The sequence below is a fragment of the Tachysurus vachellii genome, chromosome 16 (assembly GCF_030014155.1).
Source record: "Tachysurus vachellii isolate PV-2020 chromosome 16, HZAU_Pvac_v1, whole genome shotgun sequence".
Classification (NCBI taxonomy): domain Eukaryota; kingdom Metazoa; phylum Chordata; class Actinopteri; order Siluriformes; family Bagridae; genus Tachysurus; species Tachysurus vachellii.
In genome coordinates, this window is record NC_083475.1 from 7,803,183 (window position 1) to 7,822,681 (window position 19,499).

Sequence of the window (19,499 nt, forward strand, 5' to 3'; positions counted from 1 at the left end):
AACTTTGGCAGGTTGAAAACAAGCCGTGCGGCTGCATTTTGGATCGTTTGCAGAGGACGGATTGCGTTCATAGGTAGACCTGCCAGCAGTGCATTGCAGTAATCCAGTCTAGAAATGACAAGAGACTGAACAAGTACCTAAGCAGGCTGTGTGGACAAAAATGGCCGAATCCTTCTAATGTTATAGAGAAGAAACCGACATGAGCGAGTCACATTAGCAAGCCAACTTGCGTATGGTTGTGTAATATGATGTGACTGTATAATTTTTGTGCTAAAGTGTATATTAATGCCTATCATTAGAGTGTAAGAGAAATCCAGAGCAAAGTTTATGCACAGGACCGATGCCTTTGTAATTAATCTATAATCACATTGTCCCCTGCAACAAACTGCTTTAAAGCTAGTATGACGGTGGATCAGCCTGAGCGATGGCAGTTTATTTATTTAGGCTGTGCATAAAGATTTTACATTCTAAGGTCCACCTCATCGAATAATGGCACCTGTGTTCAACTCCTCACCATGTACATTAGCATGAAGTGAAGTACTCTAGTGAGGGAGGTTGAGGTCTTCAGGTGCCTCAGAGTGACAGATGTTCTATAGAATGTTCTATAAAAATAGTTTTTAGAGCGTGGAATACAGGTTGTTCTTGGCTTCGCTCTCTCTGACAAAGCAAGCAGGCACTGATGATAGAAAATTCAAGCAATACATTTGGATTAATGTTTTCAGAGCCTGCGCCACGTTATCTTCCACACACAGCCCATGCTTTAAAAGAGAGCCATGCATTAAAGCCCATGCTTTAAAAGAGAGCCAATGCCGTGCAACAAAGCACTAATCACTCCTTGTGATCCTTTAACCCCTTTGATGCTGCATCAGATAGACACAACACACAATTTTCATATTGTACAAGTAGTATTTTTAAAAAAATAATATATATGATGAAACTTTTGAACTAAACCACTTCCTGAATAAAGTTCTGAGTTAATGGCTTCCATAATGCTGTGTGACCTTCCTATGTTCTCCAACACCATCCCATTGCTACACGGCCTCAACTAGCTTCCTGTAGCTGCTACATCAGATTTAAGACACTGATGCTTCCCTACAAAGCCCCTGGGACTTACCATAAAGCTCTTTAAATGGTCCCAAACACCCTCTAAGATATAAGGAAGGTACGGATCAAGACACTTCTCTGAAATACTTAAACTAGCGCTAAAAACACTCTCTCACTCATCTTCTACCGCTTATCCAAACTACCTCGGGTCACGGGGAGCCTGTGCCTATCTCAGGCATCATCGGGCATCAAGGCAGGATACACCCTGGACGGAGTGCCAACCCATCACAGGGCACACACACACACACTCATTCACTCACGCACTCACACACTACGGACAATTTTCCAGAGATGCCAATCAACCTACCATGCATGTCTTTGGACCGGGGGAGGAAACCGGAGTACCCGGAGGAAACCCCCGAGGCACGGGGAGAACATGCAAACTCCACACACACAATGCGGGAATCGAACCCCGATCCTGGAGGTGTGAGGCGAACGTGCTAACCACTAAGCCACCGTGCCCCCGCTCTAAAAACAAAGAAAGAAAAAAAATAACATTGTTTTCTGTGTGCTGTATTTTCATGCTGTATTTTCTCTCCCAACAGTCCGTGACCTACTGAACTACTATCGATGTATTCATTGATAGAAACTTCAAAGCCCTACATTTTCCAAGTACAGTAAATATAAATGTAAATCTGTGTGCTCATGTATGAGTAAGAGGTCAGACAGCGCTCTACTTTGAATGTGTAACGCAGCCCTGTGACACAGCATGAGCAGCAAATAGACTGGGGAGAAAACAAGGTCAAAAATATGACGGCTGTTGAAAATGAAGGTGTATTTCTAAACAGGTTCCGTTGATTAGAAAAATGAAAGACATTACCTTTTAAATAACGTATTCTTCCTCAAGGGCATTAACTATGCTAAGAGAAGTTACATAAAAAAAAACACCACATAAACAAGTGATTGGAAATGCATGAAATTGTGAGCATTGTTTCATTTGGACAAATTTCAGTTTTCAAATTTGTATTTCTTTAGGTTTTCTTTAGAAGGAAATGGACATTTCTAGCAGGTGGGTGTACTTACATGAGTCTGTTAAGGAGTAACAGAGATATAAGGATGTTCTAGTATACTTGTGTACTGTTTAGCTGCTCTGTTGTGTGGTGTTGTGGTTAGTAGTGCATGTGCTGCCCCCTAGTGTTGTTCACGTCACTCACTCATACACACACGGAGTTGAGTATTTTTGTAAAGACCTTTTCTCCTTTTTCCATCTACACATATTGTATATTTTCGTTTTATTTCTTCTTTGAAAATTATGGAGTTTGAAAATATATAAATATATATATATTTAGTTATTCTATCGCACAGCTAGAAACGTCGTCTTGTAGGCTAACCGATTAGCCTTTTCTGTGCTCGTAGCACTCTCCTATCTTTCCCTCCTCACCTGAGACACTCTGGATAAATGATTATTCTAAATCTGCTAAATATCATTTTTACTATCTAAAGAGCTCTTCTGCTTCCAAACAAATCCAATCCACAGGAACAACCACTTTTATTAAACACTGTTTATTAATCGCATTTCCATTAACCAAAATATATAGAACCCAAAATGTACCAAAAATGGCACGCATGACATTAAAACACATGTAGAATGATACACAATTTACACAGAAGCATTCAGAAACACTGATCTACATGAGGAACATTCATTACAGAGGCACCAGAGGGTGGAAGAGGATCCTAATCATGCCACATTTACGCTAGAGAAAACCACGACACTGCATAATTCACTGCAATATGACAACCATATACATGTGTATGTGTGTGTGTGTTTGTGTTCTTCTGTTTCTGAGTGTGTGTCATCTCTGGGTGTGTACTGTTCGGTGTATATTGTTGTGTGTGTTGTTTCTGAGTGTGTTGTATCTGCATTTGTACTATTGTGGTGTGTACATTGTTGTGTGTGTGTGTGTGTGTTTCTACCTATGTACAGTTGTGCGTGTATTGTGTGCGCTGTATCTGCATATGTACTGTTGTGTTTGTGTATTGTAGTGTGTGTATTGTTGTGTGTGTATTCTTTCTGCGTTTGTACTGTTGAGTGTGTATTGTGTGTGTGTTGTTTCTGAATGTGTGTTGTATCTGCGTAAGTACTTTGTTGTGTGTATTGTAGTGTGTGTATTGTTGTGTTTGTGTTGTATCTGCGTATGTACTTTGTTGTGTGTATTGTAGTGTGTGTACTGTTGTGTTTGTGTTGTATCTGCGTATGTACTTTGTTGTGTGTATTGTAGTGTGTGTATTGTTGTGTTTGTGTTGTTTCTGCATATGTACTGTTGTGTTTGTGTATTGTGGTGTTTCTGTGTTGTATCTGAGTGTGTGTTGTATCTGCATACGTACTGTTGTGTGTGTGTATTGGGGTGTGTTTATACCGTTGTGTGTGTTGTTTCTGTGTATGTACTCTTGTGTGCGTATATTGTGATGTTGTGTGTATATTGTGATGTTGTCGGCTCACTGCAGTGAAAGGGTGCTGAAATCACTGTAAGCTGTGCGAGTGTAAAACTTGTTGTGTTGTGTTGCGTTGAGACCCACATAAGTCTGTTCAACTTAAAGGAATATCACCCTAACAGGAAGGTAAAAAAAAAAAAAACAAGCTACCCCTAAGCTACGTCGTGGGTTTCACACCTTCTCTGAGCTTTAGCTTTTACTGCATAATTCTGAACCGATGAATGGTTTGCATTTCGAGAGACGGGAGCCATGAGGTAGCTGAGCGACTGCGGGTCAGGTGAGAGATCAACAACAGCTAGGCCTCAGACTTTAAAGCTAATCACCTCGTCCGTTTAATGCTCAAAAACGTCCAATACTGCAAAAAATCGAGGCATGCTTCTTAATGAACGTCGTTCAGATAATATACACGGGGTCAAACAAAATGCACTGTTGAAAAAAAAAAAGGATTTTAAAATAAATACATACATACATAAATACACAACTTTTAAGTTTTGATACAGAGGATAAAATAATAAATAATCAATTAATCATTAATTCACAAAAATAAATATATATATAAATGCGTTGCAAGTTTAGAGATTAGTTACACACTTTAGTTCATTAAATAATAATAATAATAATAATACAATACCACACAGAAGAGCACGACATAGTTATAGTGAACAGATCATTCAATTGCTTGGACTCTTTCTGGATACAGGATTATTACTCTGGTGTGTGGAGACATAGAGAGATATCACAGATAATGTACATATGGACATGTCTTCTGTTATTCTATCAGCTAGAGAAGAACTGAATGTGTACCTAAAATATAAACATGGGACAAATAACAGTTCAAAATCACCAAACATGAAACACTTCCTCTTTACTGGTTTATGGCTTTTCATTGCACTTCATAAGGTGCGTGTAAATGACAGAGGAAACACATCACACTGACAGCAGGCATTCTCTCAAAAGAATAAAAAAGACTGTAGCATCACTGCAAAGCTTGATTTTTTTTTTTTTTAAAGCATAATTTGGTCCACAAGTTCAAATAAATCAAGCTACTTATATGAACAGGCGACGTAATAATTTGTGGTCACAAAATACTCAGTGTACAATACAGAAATGAACAAAACACTGAGAGCGAGCGATATGATGCATATTCAACTGTTAACATTTATTTTGCTTAAAAGTGAATGTGGTCAAACACTTAGGCCCCGATTTACTAAACGTGTGTGTATGTGGTGTGTGTGTGTGTTAGTGTGTGTGCATGTGAGTGAGTGTGTGTGACTCTATTTGTGAGTATCTGAGTGTCGGTGTATGAGGGAGTGTGTGTTTGTGTGTGTGTGTCTGTGTGTGAGTATCTCAGTGAGTCTGTAAATGTGTGTGTGTGTGTGTGTGTGTGTGTATCTCTTCTCTCTAAAAGTGTGAAACATGGAGCACTAATGCTGCATTTGATTTAAATAGGAAACGGGAAGTTTCAGAATGGACCAGTTTAGTGTGATGTTAACAAATTTTTTTTCTTGAAACTGTATTGATGAACATCACACTAACATGACATCATACACTTAACTCACGGTTCGAAGAAAGAAACCATCCCACGTTTCCGAGCAGGAACTTGAGGGAATATTTTCTTTATTTCTTTATTTTTTTTTTTAATTTGCGTTGTGAGCTTTAGTTGAACGCAGCATCAATTTGGAGCGGTCCAATAAAATTCTACTATTCATTACATTTTATTCATGAGGTCTTTTACGATCAGGCCTCAAGCTCCCAAAGTGTAATAAATGTCTTACTTAAAGTCATATTACAAACGGCTGCATGTTCACGCCTCTGACGCTAACAGCATTAAAACATTCACTTTTACACTATGAACATGACACACTTTAATTTTGCATTCATACTGTATTTTTTTGGTGCAACTTTAAAATTGAATTGCACAAACACGCCTGGTTTAGTTTCAACACCTGGCGAGGTTCTCTTAAACAAAGGAACTATCAAATCCACACAGCACCTCATTTCCATAGGTTTCACACGTCCGCTTTTCCTTACACGAGTGAGGATTTGAGATCTTAGTGAATCAAGGCCTCAGTATGTCAGTGATTTGATGGCTTTCAGATTGGACTCAGACGTCATTATTTCCTTCTCCTTTATTTGTTGTGAAGTTCCTTCTCCCGAAGGTGGGACGAGATCAGAGATTCCCAGTGTGGAGATAAAATGCCCAATACATAAAACAGTATTTACAGTACTTACACTGTCAAGTATACGTCACTTATAAAGGGAAGAGATATATGGTAATGGAAGACTGACCCATTTTTAGAAATAAAATAAGACCCAGTGTGGAATATTGCCTGATAGCCTAAAATACATACTGTGTCATGGGGATTATATCATAATAACTGTTTGCTAATTCAGTCACTAATTAAGGATAATAAAGGATCGCTGATAGCGCAAGATGACAGATCAATAAGAGTTTTACTGTAAACGCTACACTACACTGAAAATAATAAATTATTAATGAATAAATTACAAAACAAAAGAAATATGCTACATTTTAAAAAGGGGATAACATACTGTTTATTTGAACATAGATACCGTTTCTTTTTTTTTTTTTGCCAAGCAATAGTTTTTGGATTAACGGGAATTATTTGTTACTTAGATCAATTCTTTAAAATCAAATTTGTTTTGAATTTAATTGTTTGTGAAGGTGATGTTGGGATACTATACGTTGAGCTATACGGTTATGTTAGCATATTGTTTTTTGTTTTTTTTTTCATACTGTTACACCACAAGATTTAACCGTGTAAATAAGTCCACAAGAAGTCCTTCATACACAAAGAATCCCACAATTCCAGTCCTGGAGATCCACAGTCCAGTGTGGTTTAGTGATTAACCTGCTGTAGCTCACTGACTAAACCTGCAAATGTACTGGTGAGTTGAATTCGGGAGAATCGGCTAAATGTGACTTCAAACCTCCAGGACTGGAAGTCGGGATCCATAAACTAAATATGCAAGACCTTACTGTATGTGGTTATTTTCATGATGGAACCTTTGTGGATCTTCTCAGTCATGAAATTAAGGTTAAAAAGCAAGTCTAAATCTCAGAAACTCTGAGATCAGCGAAGAAGAAGAAGAAGAAAGAGAAGGCAGGTTTGAAAAGAATGACACAGAAATCAAAACTAGTGGCATGGACATCTACTGGACGTCGTATTCGGTCATGAAGCTAGAGATTTCACTTCCACTCTACTGACCTTCACAACAACTTTCAATCCAAAAGTGCAGATTTCGGTGTGTGTGTGTGAGTAAGCGTACTGTACTAGTCGGAAAACAGGCTGGCGAAAGACTGGCGCAGGCTTCGGATGGTCTCAGCTTTGACCTCGTCGTCTGCTGGGTTTCCTCTCAGCGTCTCTGTGAAGGTGTTGGTGAGGGACTGAGACTTGCTGAAAGGTAACACGTGGAAACGGTGTTACTTGTTTCTGTACACAAAAGATCTTACTGTAGGCAAATGACAAGGTCGTACGAACCCCCTTAGATATTACTATATACTTAACATTTATATAAAACCAGTTATTACTGACATTTAATAACAACAATGTGTATTATCCAGTTGTTAGTAATGCTGGAATACACACATCTGGGTGTTGTTCTGTCTCACAGATACACTGATCAGCCACGACAAGGACAAGGTTCCATTTGTGCCTCCAAAACAACTCTGAACTAATGAGACATGGCCTCCACAAGACCTCTGAAGGTGTGCTGTGGTATCTGACACCAAGACTTTAGCAGCAGATCCTTTAAGTCTTGTAAGTTACGAGGTGAGGCCATCTCCATCTTTATGGCTTGATCAGATTGTGAAAAGGGAAATTTGGTGGCCAAGTCAACACCTTGAATTCTTTTTCATGTTCCTTAAACATTTGGTTTGATACTAATCACTGAATTCTGGGAAAACACTACAAGACCTGCTGTTATGTCTCTCAGATCCTTGTACACGCTTCCCCATTTTTCCTGCTTCCAATACATCAGCTGTGAGAGCTGAGTGTTCAGTGAAGTCTCATTGTAACGAGATAATCTACAGTATGTTATGCACTTCATCAGTCAGTGAATTTAAAGTAATGTCTGAATGGTGTTAGTATAACATGTCCTGTATAAACTAGCGGACCTTGGTGGCAGAGCCGATCGGCCCTATACGCTCACTACACAAGTTGCGTAGGGCCCCGCAAATTACGCAAGGCCCCGTAATGTGGTTACGTCTCCCCTGCCTCATTTCACAGCACGTGTTAATGTTTACTGTGTAGATGACAATATGAAGCAGAGCTATCCATCTGGCCATGAAAAGAGAAAAAAAAAACCAAAATGAGAGTGAAATGCGAGAACAGCAATCAGGTAAACTTGTGTTCTCTTCAGGTTTGATGTCAGCAAGAATAAATAACAGTAAAGTTAATTTGATGTGATTCTGTCTCTAGTCTCTATCTGACTAGCTAAATTAGCTGTGCAGTGCTGCCAGTGCATCTCTTGGCCTGTCTGTCTGTCACACAACAATTTATTGCGTGAACATTTGCGTGAATAAACGCCCAAGGGCAACGGTGTTTATAAACGGCAGCTCGATAACCGGGCCGCGCGTCAACATGCGTTCATATGCGCGTGCAATCGTGCACGAAATGACACGTGCGCTTTCCATCAGCAACATCTGTGTTGGGACCAGTACAAAAAGTATCGTGATAGCACTCCTAAATGACAATGTTTATAGTCTCTCAATCAAGCTTACAACAACGTTAATGCAATATGGAAACCAATGGATTTACATTGGAGTGGGCATAATGCCAGGTCTATATGAATGCACATCCCTCAGTAAATAATAACCATCAAGGATCAAGTATTGCTCTCATACATCCTATTAAACACAGTGATACAGCATGGCAAGCCATTTTAGCTTTTATACATTCACATGATATGGATTTTTGATATCAAGAATTCAGTATTTGATACTTAAAATGTAAATATTAAGAGTGTGATTTCTGGTAGTAACCATATTTTTGATATAAGGAATTACATTTTACACTGGTAAAAAGGTCATTTCTGGTATCTGCTATTGAGACAAGAGCCAAGTCATATTATAAATAGTATTTTATATTTGAACATGGATAAAGAGGAATCTGAGGGAGGCAGTTTAAGTGGGGCTATTGCTAATAATATAAAATATTCCATTCAATAAAGATTTGTTTATACTGTACCTCATTCAATTCTGTATTGTTTTACTCTTTGACCGAGCGATGGAGCAAACTTTTTTTAAAAGGAGGGTGGAAGGAGGGCCCTAGGAGGGCCCCTTAAGCAAAATTTTGCTTAGGGCCCCAGGGAGGTCAGGATCGGCTCTGCTTGGTGGGTAAAGTAACACAGTGAGAGTGGATTAAGTAAAAGAGCTTACTTGAGCTGTGGTCCTTGTTTCTGAGAGGAGGCTGCTGGGATTGGGCCTGGCTGGAAGGCTTGACTGGGAGAGGTGTTTGCAGAGCGAGTACGCTGTGGAGATCCCTGTGCAGGTTGAGACGATGAGGCAGAGCCTGACCGGGGACCTCCTACACACACAGATAAACAAATAGTGTAGATTGTTCATCATCCTAATAAAATGCATGTAGCTATGATATATTGTACCTCTGGGAATATGATTATTTAGCAGTGACTATGACATGTTCATGGTCATTCTTAAACCATGTGAGCTCTGAAGTCACCTCTAGTCTGAGTACAAATTGCTTCTTTTTCTATAGGAATAATGGCTTGATTCTGTACTACAAGATTTCCAGACAACACTGTGTGATTTTATTGTTCTTTGTAACTCACCTTGAACTCGTCTCGGCTGAGTCGTCTGAGGACCAGGTTGTGTCTGTCCCAGAGACAAAGTCAGATAGAACGCTAATATTATAATATTAATATTATCTATTTAAATAAAAGTTTCTCATATATACAGGTTATTCCTGTCTTTTAGATAATCTCGGATGTCATTATGAGAGGCTGATAAAAGTCTTAAATATCTTTAAAATACAAGATTAGGATGAATTTCAAGATGAGTCACACTGCACTTTAAAGTTTAAGTATGTATATAGTGAATCATGCAGAGTTTAATATCATTTAATGAAGCACTGAGTCAGTAGTGGTGTTTGTTTGGGCACCTTTGCATTGGAGGACTGAGGAGAGGTGACACCGAGCAGAGAAAAAGCCATCTTGCTGAGGACCATATCAGCGATGAGCTGCTTGTCCTCCTCCACATGCTCACCAATCAGAGGCATGGAGCTGTCCATCACCTGAAACAAACCAGATCGGATTAGGATGTTCTTAGGGATTCGCTAACGAGGTGTTCACATTGGCACTTTAGTCTGAAACAAGCTTACAGTTCACATGATTAATTGGTAATGTGAAAGCTGTCATGTGGAGCTGGAACTACAGTGTGGTACCAAACCCTGACTACCTGTAGCAGGTTGTGTGAGTGCACTGGAACTGTGACACACAGACTGCAGTACTCTTATTTGACCACTTGGTGTCAGTGTAATAGTGGTCAAAAGATGTAAAAGATATAGTACAGTACCTTAAAACAGATCACAGAAAAAAAATAAATAAAAACAGAACAAAAATCTATAAAAATATGTCAATAGTTCTTGTTTTAGTTTAGATATCTTGTAGTATTGTTTAGTACATTAGGATTTCTGTATTTTTTCTATGTATTATTGATCTACAAAGGTTCCCTGAAGAGATCAACAACAAAGAGTCTCTTCCTGTCATTTGTAACACAGTTTGAAATTCAGCAAATCTTTTGAAGCTCTGTTATATTCTTAGGTTTGTAAAGTTCATGGGGTTCAATTTATTTCAGATCACAGGTTTTCAATAGGACTCATATCCAAAAAAAAAACAACAACAACAACGATAAAAAGTTATTATACAGATTGTTGAGAGATCTAAGCACCAGGCAGATGAGCTACTCTACAGTGGGGTTTTAGGGCTGCTGGGGGTAATCACGTACAGTCTTTGGTATAGGTTTGCTCTTAACGTGGTCTCTATTGTGTAAAGTTCTTTGGTTTTCCCCATGGTGATGGATGATGGATGCATGTGTGAGTAACCTCATAATTGATCAAAGGCAACGCGTCAGAAATCTTATACTTTGCACTTAGTCCATTTTTTACTGTATAGTGTACTGTAGGTTTTACATTTTACTGTAGGTCTTTTTGAAATAGCTATCATGATGACACAATGAGGAACACTGCTACCTCGTAGCTCCATGGTCTCTGGTACACTCCTGAGCTCAGGTTACTGTCTGTACTGAATTTCTATGCCATGTAGCTATGTGTCATTTCTCTGTTTTTTTTTTTTCTCCCACCTCTTAAATACATGCTGGGATTTGGATCAGGTTCTCTAACCTGCCCTGGGCGTGAATGCGTTACTGAACACGAATGGATGTTTAGGTAATTATTGTGAGAGTAATTTAGTGGAAAATAGTCCAGTTTTCTGACTCAGTACACACATCATCCACTTTATTAGTAAGAGTTTATTAACTATTTAATGAGAGAGATCAGTGGAGAATGAACAGACTGGTCTGAGCTGACAGTAAGTCTATATTAACTCATGTAATCGCTCTTTAAAACTGTGTTGAGCAGAAAAGCATCTCAGAATGCACAACACATCAGACCTTAAAGGGGATGAGCTATAAAAGCAGAAGACTACAGAAGTTTCTTCTCCTGTCAACCAAGAACAAGAGGCTGTGGCTTTATTAGGAACAAACTGGACAGACTGGACAAAGACCAGGTGTTTTTTCTTTTTTCTAATATTTAGTTGTCCATTTTCTCATCAACACGACATTTCCACCCACAATACTGTCACTCACTCAATGTTGTTTTGTTTTATACCATTCAGTTCAAACTCTAGAGACTGTGATGTGTGAAACTCCGAAAGAAAGATCAGCAGTTTCTGAAATCTTCAAACCAGTTTGTCTGGTACCAGCATCAAGGTCACAGAAATCTAATTTCTTCATTCTGTTGTTCAATGTGAAGGTTAACTGAAGCACTTGACCCACATGATTTGCTGATTAGATAAGTGCAATGATGAGCAAGCATACATGTGTTCCTAATAAAGTGGGCGTTATGTATAAGTACATACATGCTTACTTAAACAATATTTTTCACTCATTTGCTTGAAGGACACCAACCATTCTGGAGCTGATTGTAATCAACAACATTCATAGTTACAGATTCAAAGATTATAATGATTAATATTAAATATATTGACCCAAGCTATACTGAAATAAATACTATGCAGGATTGTGGAGGAGGAAACATCATGGACATGTTAATTATGGGTCAACAGACCACACTCGGTGAAAAAAAACAAGGCTGGAGTATACTGGAAATAGAAAGTTCCTGAAATCCAGATTTAGTGTCATAAACAAAAAACTTTTCTTGAGATGATTTAAAGAGATAAATAGATAGATAAAAAAATAGAAGAATACATTCAGAAACAGTGTTGTAAATGCTGAGGGCTGTAGCTGGGATTATTATGGCCTAATAAAAGAAACCCAAAGAAGAAGATTGGGATAAGGTCTGAGTGCTGTGAGGCAGAGCGAGACGGGTACACGGCAGCGTTATGGTCGGAAAGTTTTAAATCACACAGACTCAAAGAAAAGAGACTGGTTGTAAAGTTTGTCCCACAACAGTGACTCATATGTGTGCCCGGAGTTGGATTTCAGACTGGGGAAGAGGTGTGTCAACTCACATGGGCAGCAAAACAGATGAGTAGAAGCCTGAGAGAGAGAGAGAGAGAGAGAGGAACAGCGCAAGTGGAAGACTCGTGTCTTGGCCACTTGCTTACATGTGATCAGTTCTCTGGTGTAAACAAAGTTTGGGACAGGGGAAGAACCAAAAGCCGCTGAGAGCAAGAAAGAGAGGAAGAGGTGGAGTGAGAAAAGGCTGGAGCAGAGAGGCCCTCTTAAAATATTGCTCCTTTATCTCCTGGGATTTGTACGATATATTTACTTTTCTAAATTCTGTATTTTTTTCTTGCATCTGGAATTTTCCAGATGTTTCCAGCAAAATCACAAAGTTTACTGTTATCGCCGTGCTGTATTTTAAAGGACTCTGTATTCCATAACAGTGGTTTACTGCTTTAAGCATTCGTCAATGTTACTGGAACTAAACACAAAACAAACCAACAGCAGAATCCTTTATTTTCACAGCCATGACTGCACCACTCTTTGGGCATTAAATGAAATTAAACAATTTTGCAAAGCTGAAAGGCTTTCCTGAGCAAATCAAGCAGCAGCAGCAGCAGCAGCAGCAGTGGGAGGTTTCTGCCTGTTACTCATAACCACAGCCACTGCCTGGGCACAGACTTCAAACACCAGCCGTTTCCATCCCTGCCGTCCCGGCACATGCCCCCACATCCCCACCTCCCTTTAATTTACTGTTCTTCTGCTCAGAGTGATTCAGCAGACGACGAGCTTAGATCATCCTGCTGTATGCTGGACGTGAGGTGGTCGAGGCTGTTTTCATCAGTGGCGTAATGTTTTCTCTGTTGCCTACTAACATTTAAACACAGACGCTGGCTTAAACGTCACGGCAAAACCGAGCCAAGTCGGCCTGATGTGTCGTAAGTCACGAAGGGAGAGAGTAAAGGAAAAAAAAGTCATTTTTTTCTTGTCGCCTCATCAGATAGAGGTTTCATAAGAACCTACTCTGATTATTTTTACCCTAGTTTGGATCGCTCCTTTCGGTTCATATCTGTTTTAATATCATAACGTTTTAAGTATATAAATTGAACACCGTTCGACGTTTGAACCTTTTGCGTTCATTTGCATCAACCTGGTCAGTGGATCTGATCCATAAAGTTTTCCATTGCAGTAACACTGAGGTCAAACTCAACCAACTGCATTGGGACAATCCAGGGAAGTGGGAGCAGGGAAGCGGGAAGAAACCAGAGAATCCAGAGGAAACAAATAATACAGTTAAATTCTACACATTCCTATAATATTGGCTTCACCTAGTTCATTGCCTCCCACTGAGAAATAGTTTAGAGCAGGAATGTGCTGCATCATCGGCTCCCCGGAGAGCGAGCGAGGCTTCCTGTCACGTCCAGGGTCAAAGAAAAAGAAAGCTCTGACTAAGCTGAAAGGAATTCCCTGTTTTCTGGGGGGTAAATGATGTCTAAGTAAGGACATTGTTTATTTTTAGCAGCATGATTAGGAAATGTATTTAAATGTATAAAAAGATGCTCTAAATGTAAATGTGTGTATATTTTACTTCAACAGATCAAAGACATCATTTCTTGATCGTTCCTTTAATTCTAGGGTTGACCCACTGCATGTGTCCTGAGTGTTAATGAGGTTAACATGTAACCTTCTCTTCTGGATGATGCCCAGTTCTACAGAATAGAGTTTATGACAAAGCAGGAAATTAGTAAATCATTCAGATAATTCAGACTGAAACTGCATTTATAAATCTGTTTGTATAGAGAAGTTTGGAATAAATATGTTAGATATTAAAAAGTACATAATAAAATGCAGTAAAGGAGTAGTGTAGATTTAGAAAAAGACTATAAAACTATCAAAAGACTATAATACTACTAAAAGAGAGGAGCAGTAAAAAAAAAAACCTAAAAAAAAATAAAATAAATAAATAAACTATACATTGTTAAAATGTGTTATTATAGACTTTTGACTTTTTTGTTTATATTATTCATTCATTCATTCATCTTCTACCGCTTATCCGAACTACCTCGGGTCACGGGGAGCCTGTGCCTATCTCAGGCGTCATCGGGCATCAAGGCAGGATACACCCTGGACGGAGTGCCAACCCAATATTAATTAATTAATTAATTTAAAAATTTTTTTTAAGCAAAATCATGTATGGTACACAATCACAATTTTACTTATACAGCTGTTTATGGAAACCTCACTCTCTCAGTTAATGGTGATCTTAGCTCCATGGTACGAGATACATGAACATTCATAAATGTTTTTCACATTCTTGTTCCTTAGACTAAGGCCACGTTCACACTGCAGGTAAAAGTGGCCCAAATCTGATTTTTGGGGGTCAAGTGACCAGGTCAGACTTCTTCAGGAGTAGTGTGAACACTCAAATCTAGCCCAGATCTGATTTTTTCAAATCAGATACAGAACACTTCCATATGTGGTCCTGAATCAGACCCAAATCTGATTTTTTCCAATGTGGCCGCAGTGTGAACAACCGAGGCGGATTTGATGCGACTTTTACGTCAATCTACATCGACATTCGTCACAATTATGCGGCGGCGAGTACGCACACAAACGTGACTACGCCTACAAAACGGATCAAATAATCAAAAGTTGCCCTCGACATCTGAAAATTTTCAAAACACTGCGTCTCTGTGCTGCCATTACACAAACATTTAGAAAGAAAAGCGAAAATGCTTTCTTCCTCCATAACCTCGCCAACTTTAGCGCAACGGCGTGCTGCGTGTGACGTCATTGTTATTGTTCGTTTGCGCACGCGGGTCAGTTCGAAACAGCAAACAGTTCACACTGGTATCTGATATAGGCCACATTTTAAAAGGTAATGTGAACAGCCAAAAAAAATCAGATCTGAGCAAAATATCCGAATTGAGCATTAAGACTTGCAGTGTGAACGCGGCCTAAGAACCTAAGTGCTAATATAATGCTCAAAATCGCTCACAGTTCCAGTTTTAGGATTAATTTTAAGTTAATGAAGTCTGTTGTGCAGATTTACCTAGTTTTGGTTCCGTTTTTGTTCTGAGGGGCTACAACCACTCTGACCTGAAGTACTGAGATTTCCATAAACGGCTGCATAACCAAAACCTGTTGTTGACACAAAGATGGCCGTCAAAGTTAAAGCAAGTGAAAAAGCAAGTGGTTTTGCAATGCCAAGACATGAAGGTAATCGCTCAAAAAAATGTGAACATTTTAAATAAAGTTGAGCAACCAACTTTACAATTATAGGACCACTTGCGATGGACAGACCCTGGGAGGTAAGAGGAAACACGAGAGAAATTACACAGAGATGAAACCCTGAACTCAGGATCGATCCAGCTGTGAGACAGGACTGCTACTACTGTATCACTGTGATGCCACTGGGTCACACACAACTAATGAAGTAAGCATCAAATAAAATATATATAGATTATATTGAGAAATGATCCATTTCTTGTTTCCACTTTTATCAGCAGCACTTCCTACAGACCCGGCACTGGGCCTCCTGAGAGGAGATAAGGCTGAGTGCGATACAGAATGCTACAGAAAGAGAGAAGCAGGACTGACCAATGTGAGATATCTGCTGTCATTACATCACCTCAGAGTCAAGACAGACAGAGATTCCTATCTGTGCTGGACTCTCATCAATGTGAATGCGTCTGTGTGACGGATCTGGTTTTTGTGAGGTCATTGCGACAGCAGAAAATATGCAGAGCAATATGTGCTCATTTGCACAGATGTGTCCTGCGATGAGCCCAACACGAGCTGCCGGGTTATAAATAACACTGAGCTTCAGAATGCCACCATCCTCAGAAGTGGTGCTGGAGTGTTTTTCTTACACACGGGGCCTGGGTGACTTCAGCCATTTGCCCTTCAGATTATCAGCGGGCCAGAGAGGAGTTTATAGTTTATCGAGTTTTCTTCTGTAGAACAAATGGCCTAAAAACAGACAGTTTCGCAATGCGACAAGGCTGTTAGGGCCAAGGGCAAAGTGTAAGACTGTTATTCATTATTGTAACCACAAAACAGCTGAATCCTCTTATCGGATTGGTCAGATTGGTAGTACAGCACAGGCAGTTGCAGCTGTAATGAATGATTCAGAAGGTTAATATTAATGGACTTGTTCTAACATGTTACTGTTTCTATAGTAACAGCTCAACCACATGGACTTCCCCTTACCTAAGACTAATAATAAACATATCTTGCAACCGTTAATGGCTGATGTTTACTGTTAATTAGCATTTAATGAAGCAAGCATTCTCTGTCTTAGTACCTTTTTCTGTTTCTTTGGGAACATGGCCGGATGTGCTTTGTGTGTGTGTGTGTGTGTGTGTGTATTTGTCTGTTATGTGTGTCTGTGTATGTGATCCCAGTCATCTACTTACACAGAATAAAACAGTACATCCAGCACTTTAGAGTCCAAATTCGTCTCAGTTTAACTATAACTATATTAAATATATCTGCACGAAACCGGGGGGCACGGTGGCTTAGTGGTTAGCAGGTTCGCCTCACACCTCCAGGGTCGGGGTTCGATTCCCGCCTCCACCTTGTGTGTGTGGAGTTTGCATGTTCTCCCCGTGCCTCGGGGGTTTCCTCCGGGTACTCCGGTTTCCTCCCTCAGTCCAAAGACATGCATGGTAGGTTGATTGGCATCTCTGGAAAATTGTCCCTAGTGTGTGATTGCGTGAGTGAATGAGAGTGTGTGTGTGCCCTGAGATGGGTTGGCACTCCGTCCAGGGTGTATCCTGCCTTGATGCCCAATGACGCCTGAGATAGGCACAGGCTCCCCGTGACCCGAGGTAGTTCGGATAAGCGGTAGAAGATGAATGAATGAATGAATGAATGCACGAAACCGTTCACCAGGCCGGGAAAAGTTATCTGATCTTCATCAGTGTTCACCTCTGACTGCACTGCCTCTCTCCTTCCTCTCTAAGAAGAAGAACTGTAAAAGACTGATTTACAACAGCTCCCTAGATCTAGTCAGTGTTACTGTAAATAAACATTTACCTACTGTACACTTGTATCTGCTGAAACTTCCCCTGACACTCCAATGTGCTCATGCTTTGCTTCGCACCTTTAACTGCTCTATACATCAAATAACACTATGAATGAACAATGTGGTGAACTTCGTCGTAACTCAATTTTTGTCTCGTGCTGTACTTACAGTACTGTCCATGTTGCTCTTGTGTTGTGACACCAATTTTCCCCTCAGGGATTAATAAGGTACTCTCTCCATCTCTACTCTACTCTCTTTCCTTTACAGTAAACCTTTCTGAAAGCTCAACAGTGTTCACTATCTCTTCCATTTTACTTGATTAAGTCTGATTAAGGGGGGCACGGTGGCTTAGTGGTTAGCACATTCGCCTCACACCTCCAGGGTCGGGGTTCGATTCCCGCCTCCACCTTGTGTGTGTGGAGTTTGCATGTTCTCCCCGTGTCTCGGGGGTTTCCTCCGGGTACTCCGGTTTCCTCCACCGATCCAAAGACATGCATGGTAGGTTGATTGGCATCTCTGGAAAATTGTCCCTAGTGTGTGATTGTGTGAGTGAATGAGAGTGTGTGTGTGTGCCCTGCGATGGGTTGGCACTCCGTCCAGGGTGTATCCTGCCTTGATGCCCGATGACGCCTGAGATAGGCACAGGCTCCCCGTGACCCGAGGTAGTTCGGATAAGCGGTAGAAGATGAATGAATGAATGAATGAATGAATGAAGTCTGATTAAACACACTACTGTTCGATGAAGCAGTTCCAGGCGATAGTTAAGCTTTCGCAATTACACTTGCATACATGCAGATACACCAACTTATTGCACGGTATTTCTTTCTTGACGTCTTTATCACACTTGTGTTGTGTTTTACTTTTGGCTCTGCTGAACATCACATATCTAATCTGAACATCTCTGTTGTTGTTTTTTATTAAGAAGTTGCCATGACCCACAATGCAGCTATCGCTTCCTCTATCATCTTTCTAGTCTAAACATATTTTTTTTGGTAGGAGTTCTGAAATGTTGGAGGGATCTAAGCTTGAGCATTGCTTAATACTGACTTCGAGCCACAACTAACATATTGCTGCATGCTGACAGACGCAAATCAACTACACAATAACACTAAAGCCCGAATTTTCTATGACTCAAGGGAAAGAAAATCATCACATCAAAGTGGATAGTTTTTTTTTTCACTCGTGAAGTACAATAGACTCCACAGGTGAAGTTCCACAGGTCAGAAGACTGGAGTTTCACTTTACTGCTTTTGTTTGCTGTGTTGCTTTGAACTACTTTGATATTCTGGGTCTGAATCAGACTTGATCCACCCAACTAATAGCACATCAGGGAGTCTAGTTTCAGTCCACCACAGTGCGTCTGACACAGACTCTTTAAACTCAGTGCCACTTTGCTTGCTTGTTTTGGCTAAACCAAGGAGATAAATGTCAGCATGCTTAAATGCAGTCAAAACATGTCTAAAGCTCTACAGAAAAACAGATATGAACTCCATACTGACCTTTTCACAGCTTTATGATAATTTAAAGCACTTTTCTAATGTTTATGAACGAAAAAAGCAGCGGAGATTTGTGATGTACCTCTATGATATAATCCTTGCCGTCTTTTCCATGTACAGCTTTCACAGCGCAGATATCCAAACCTCCGAACATCTCGGCGCACGAGTCCACCCACAGACGATACCTAAATAATATATAAGCTCATTAAAAACACTGATGCTCTTTTTTTAATAGTCTGATTTTAATAAGAATAAATGAATCCAATCAATCATTAAACTATATTACATGTACTGTATATTCTTTTCTACTTTATGGCCAGATACACGTTTTTTTCTCTCACATGCTCAGACACACCTATCTGTCATGGCGATCTGCTCCAGCATAGCAGAGCCTGTGTTTGCCTTCCAGTTACCTGAAATGGAGGTTCTCCTACAAAGAGACAAGACAGGGAAAAAAAACAACAATGTAAAGTAAACTGTGGATAAAGTTTTCATCACCCCTGTGTCCTCAACGTTATGAAATTCTAAACCTGCTATCAACAAGGCCATGGATAACAGACTTAAAGAAAGCTGGCGTGGAAGTGCGCAGAAGATAAATGAGTAACTGCAGGGTATTTTAGAGGACTTAATGTGTGGTTTATAGTTTAAAGCCAGAAGGGAGTTGGCAGCATGTTAGCAGCAAAGGAACCAAGGGGAACCTACTGTAGAAAACACCATTAAATATCAAAAAACAAGATAATAGCTAGGCTTTTTAAATAAACTTACTAAAACA

General features: G+C 39.8%; 1 protein-coding gene across 2 annotated transcripts in view; it reads right to left on the reverse strand.

The window, feature by feature from the left end:
• Positions 1 to 2,677: 2,677 nt before the first annotated feature.
• The window catches only part of syn3 (synapsin III), a 98,506-nt gene continuing 81,684 nt past the window's right edge, over positions 2,678 to 19,499 (reverse strand). Inside the window, exons 9-14 of one of the 2 annotated variants that reach the window (XM_060889850.1) lie at positions 19,083 to 19,157; positions 18,810 to 18,912; positions 9,681 to 9,812; positions 9,352 to 9,394; positions 8,942 to 9,089; positions 2,678 to 6,959 (exon numbers count right to left, since the gene is read on the reverse strand). In XM_060889850.1, coding sequence (XP_060745833.1) covers positions 6,836 to 6,959; positions 8,942 to 9,089; positions 9,352 to 9,394; positions 9,681 to 9,812; positions 18,810 to 18,912; positions 19,083 to 19,157 — 625 coding nt within the window. In that variant the 3' untranslated portion in view covers positions 2,678 to 6,835. The remainder of the gene's footprint in view (positions 6,960 to 8,941; positions 9,090 to 9,351; positions 9,395 to 9,680; positions 9,813 to 18,809; positions 18,913 to 19,082; positions 19,158 to 19,499) is intronic. The other variant, XM_060889851.1, reaches the window with a different exon arrangement.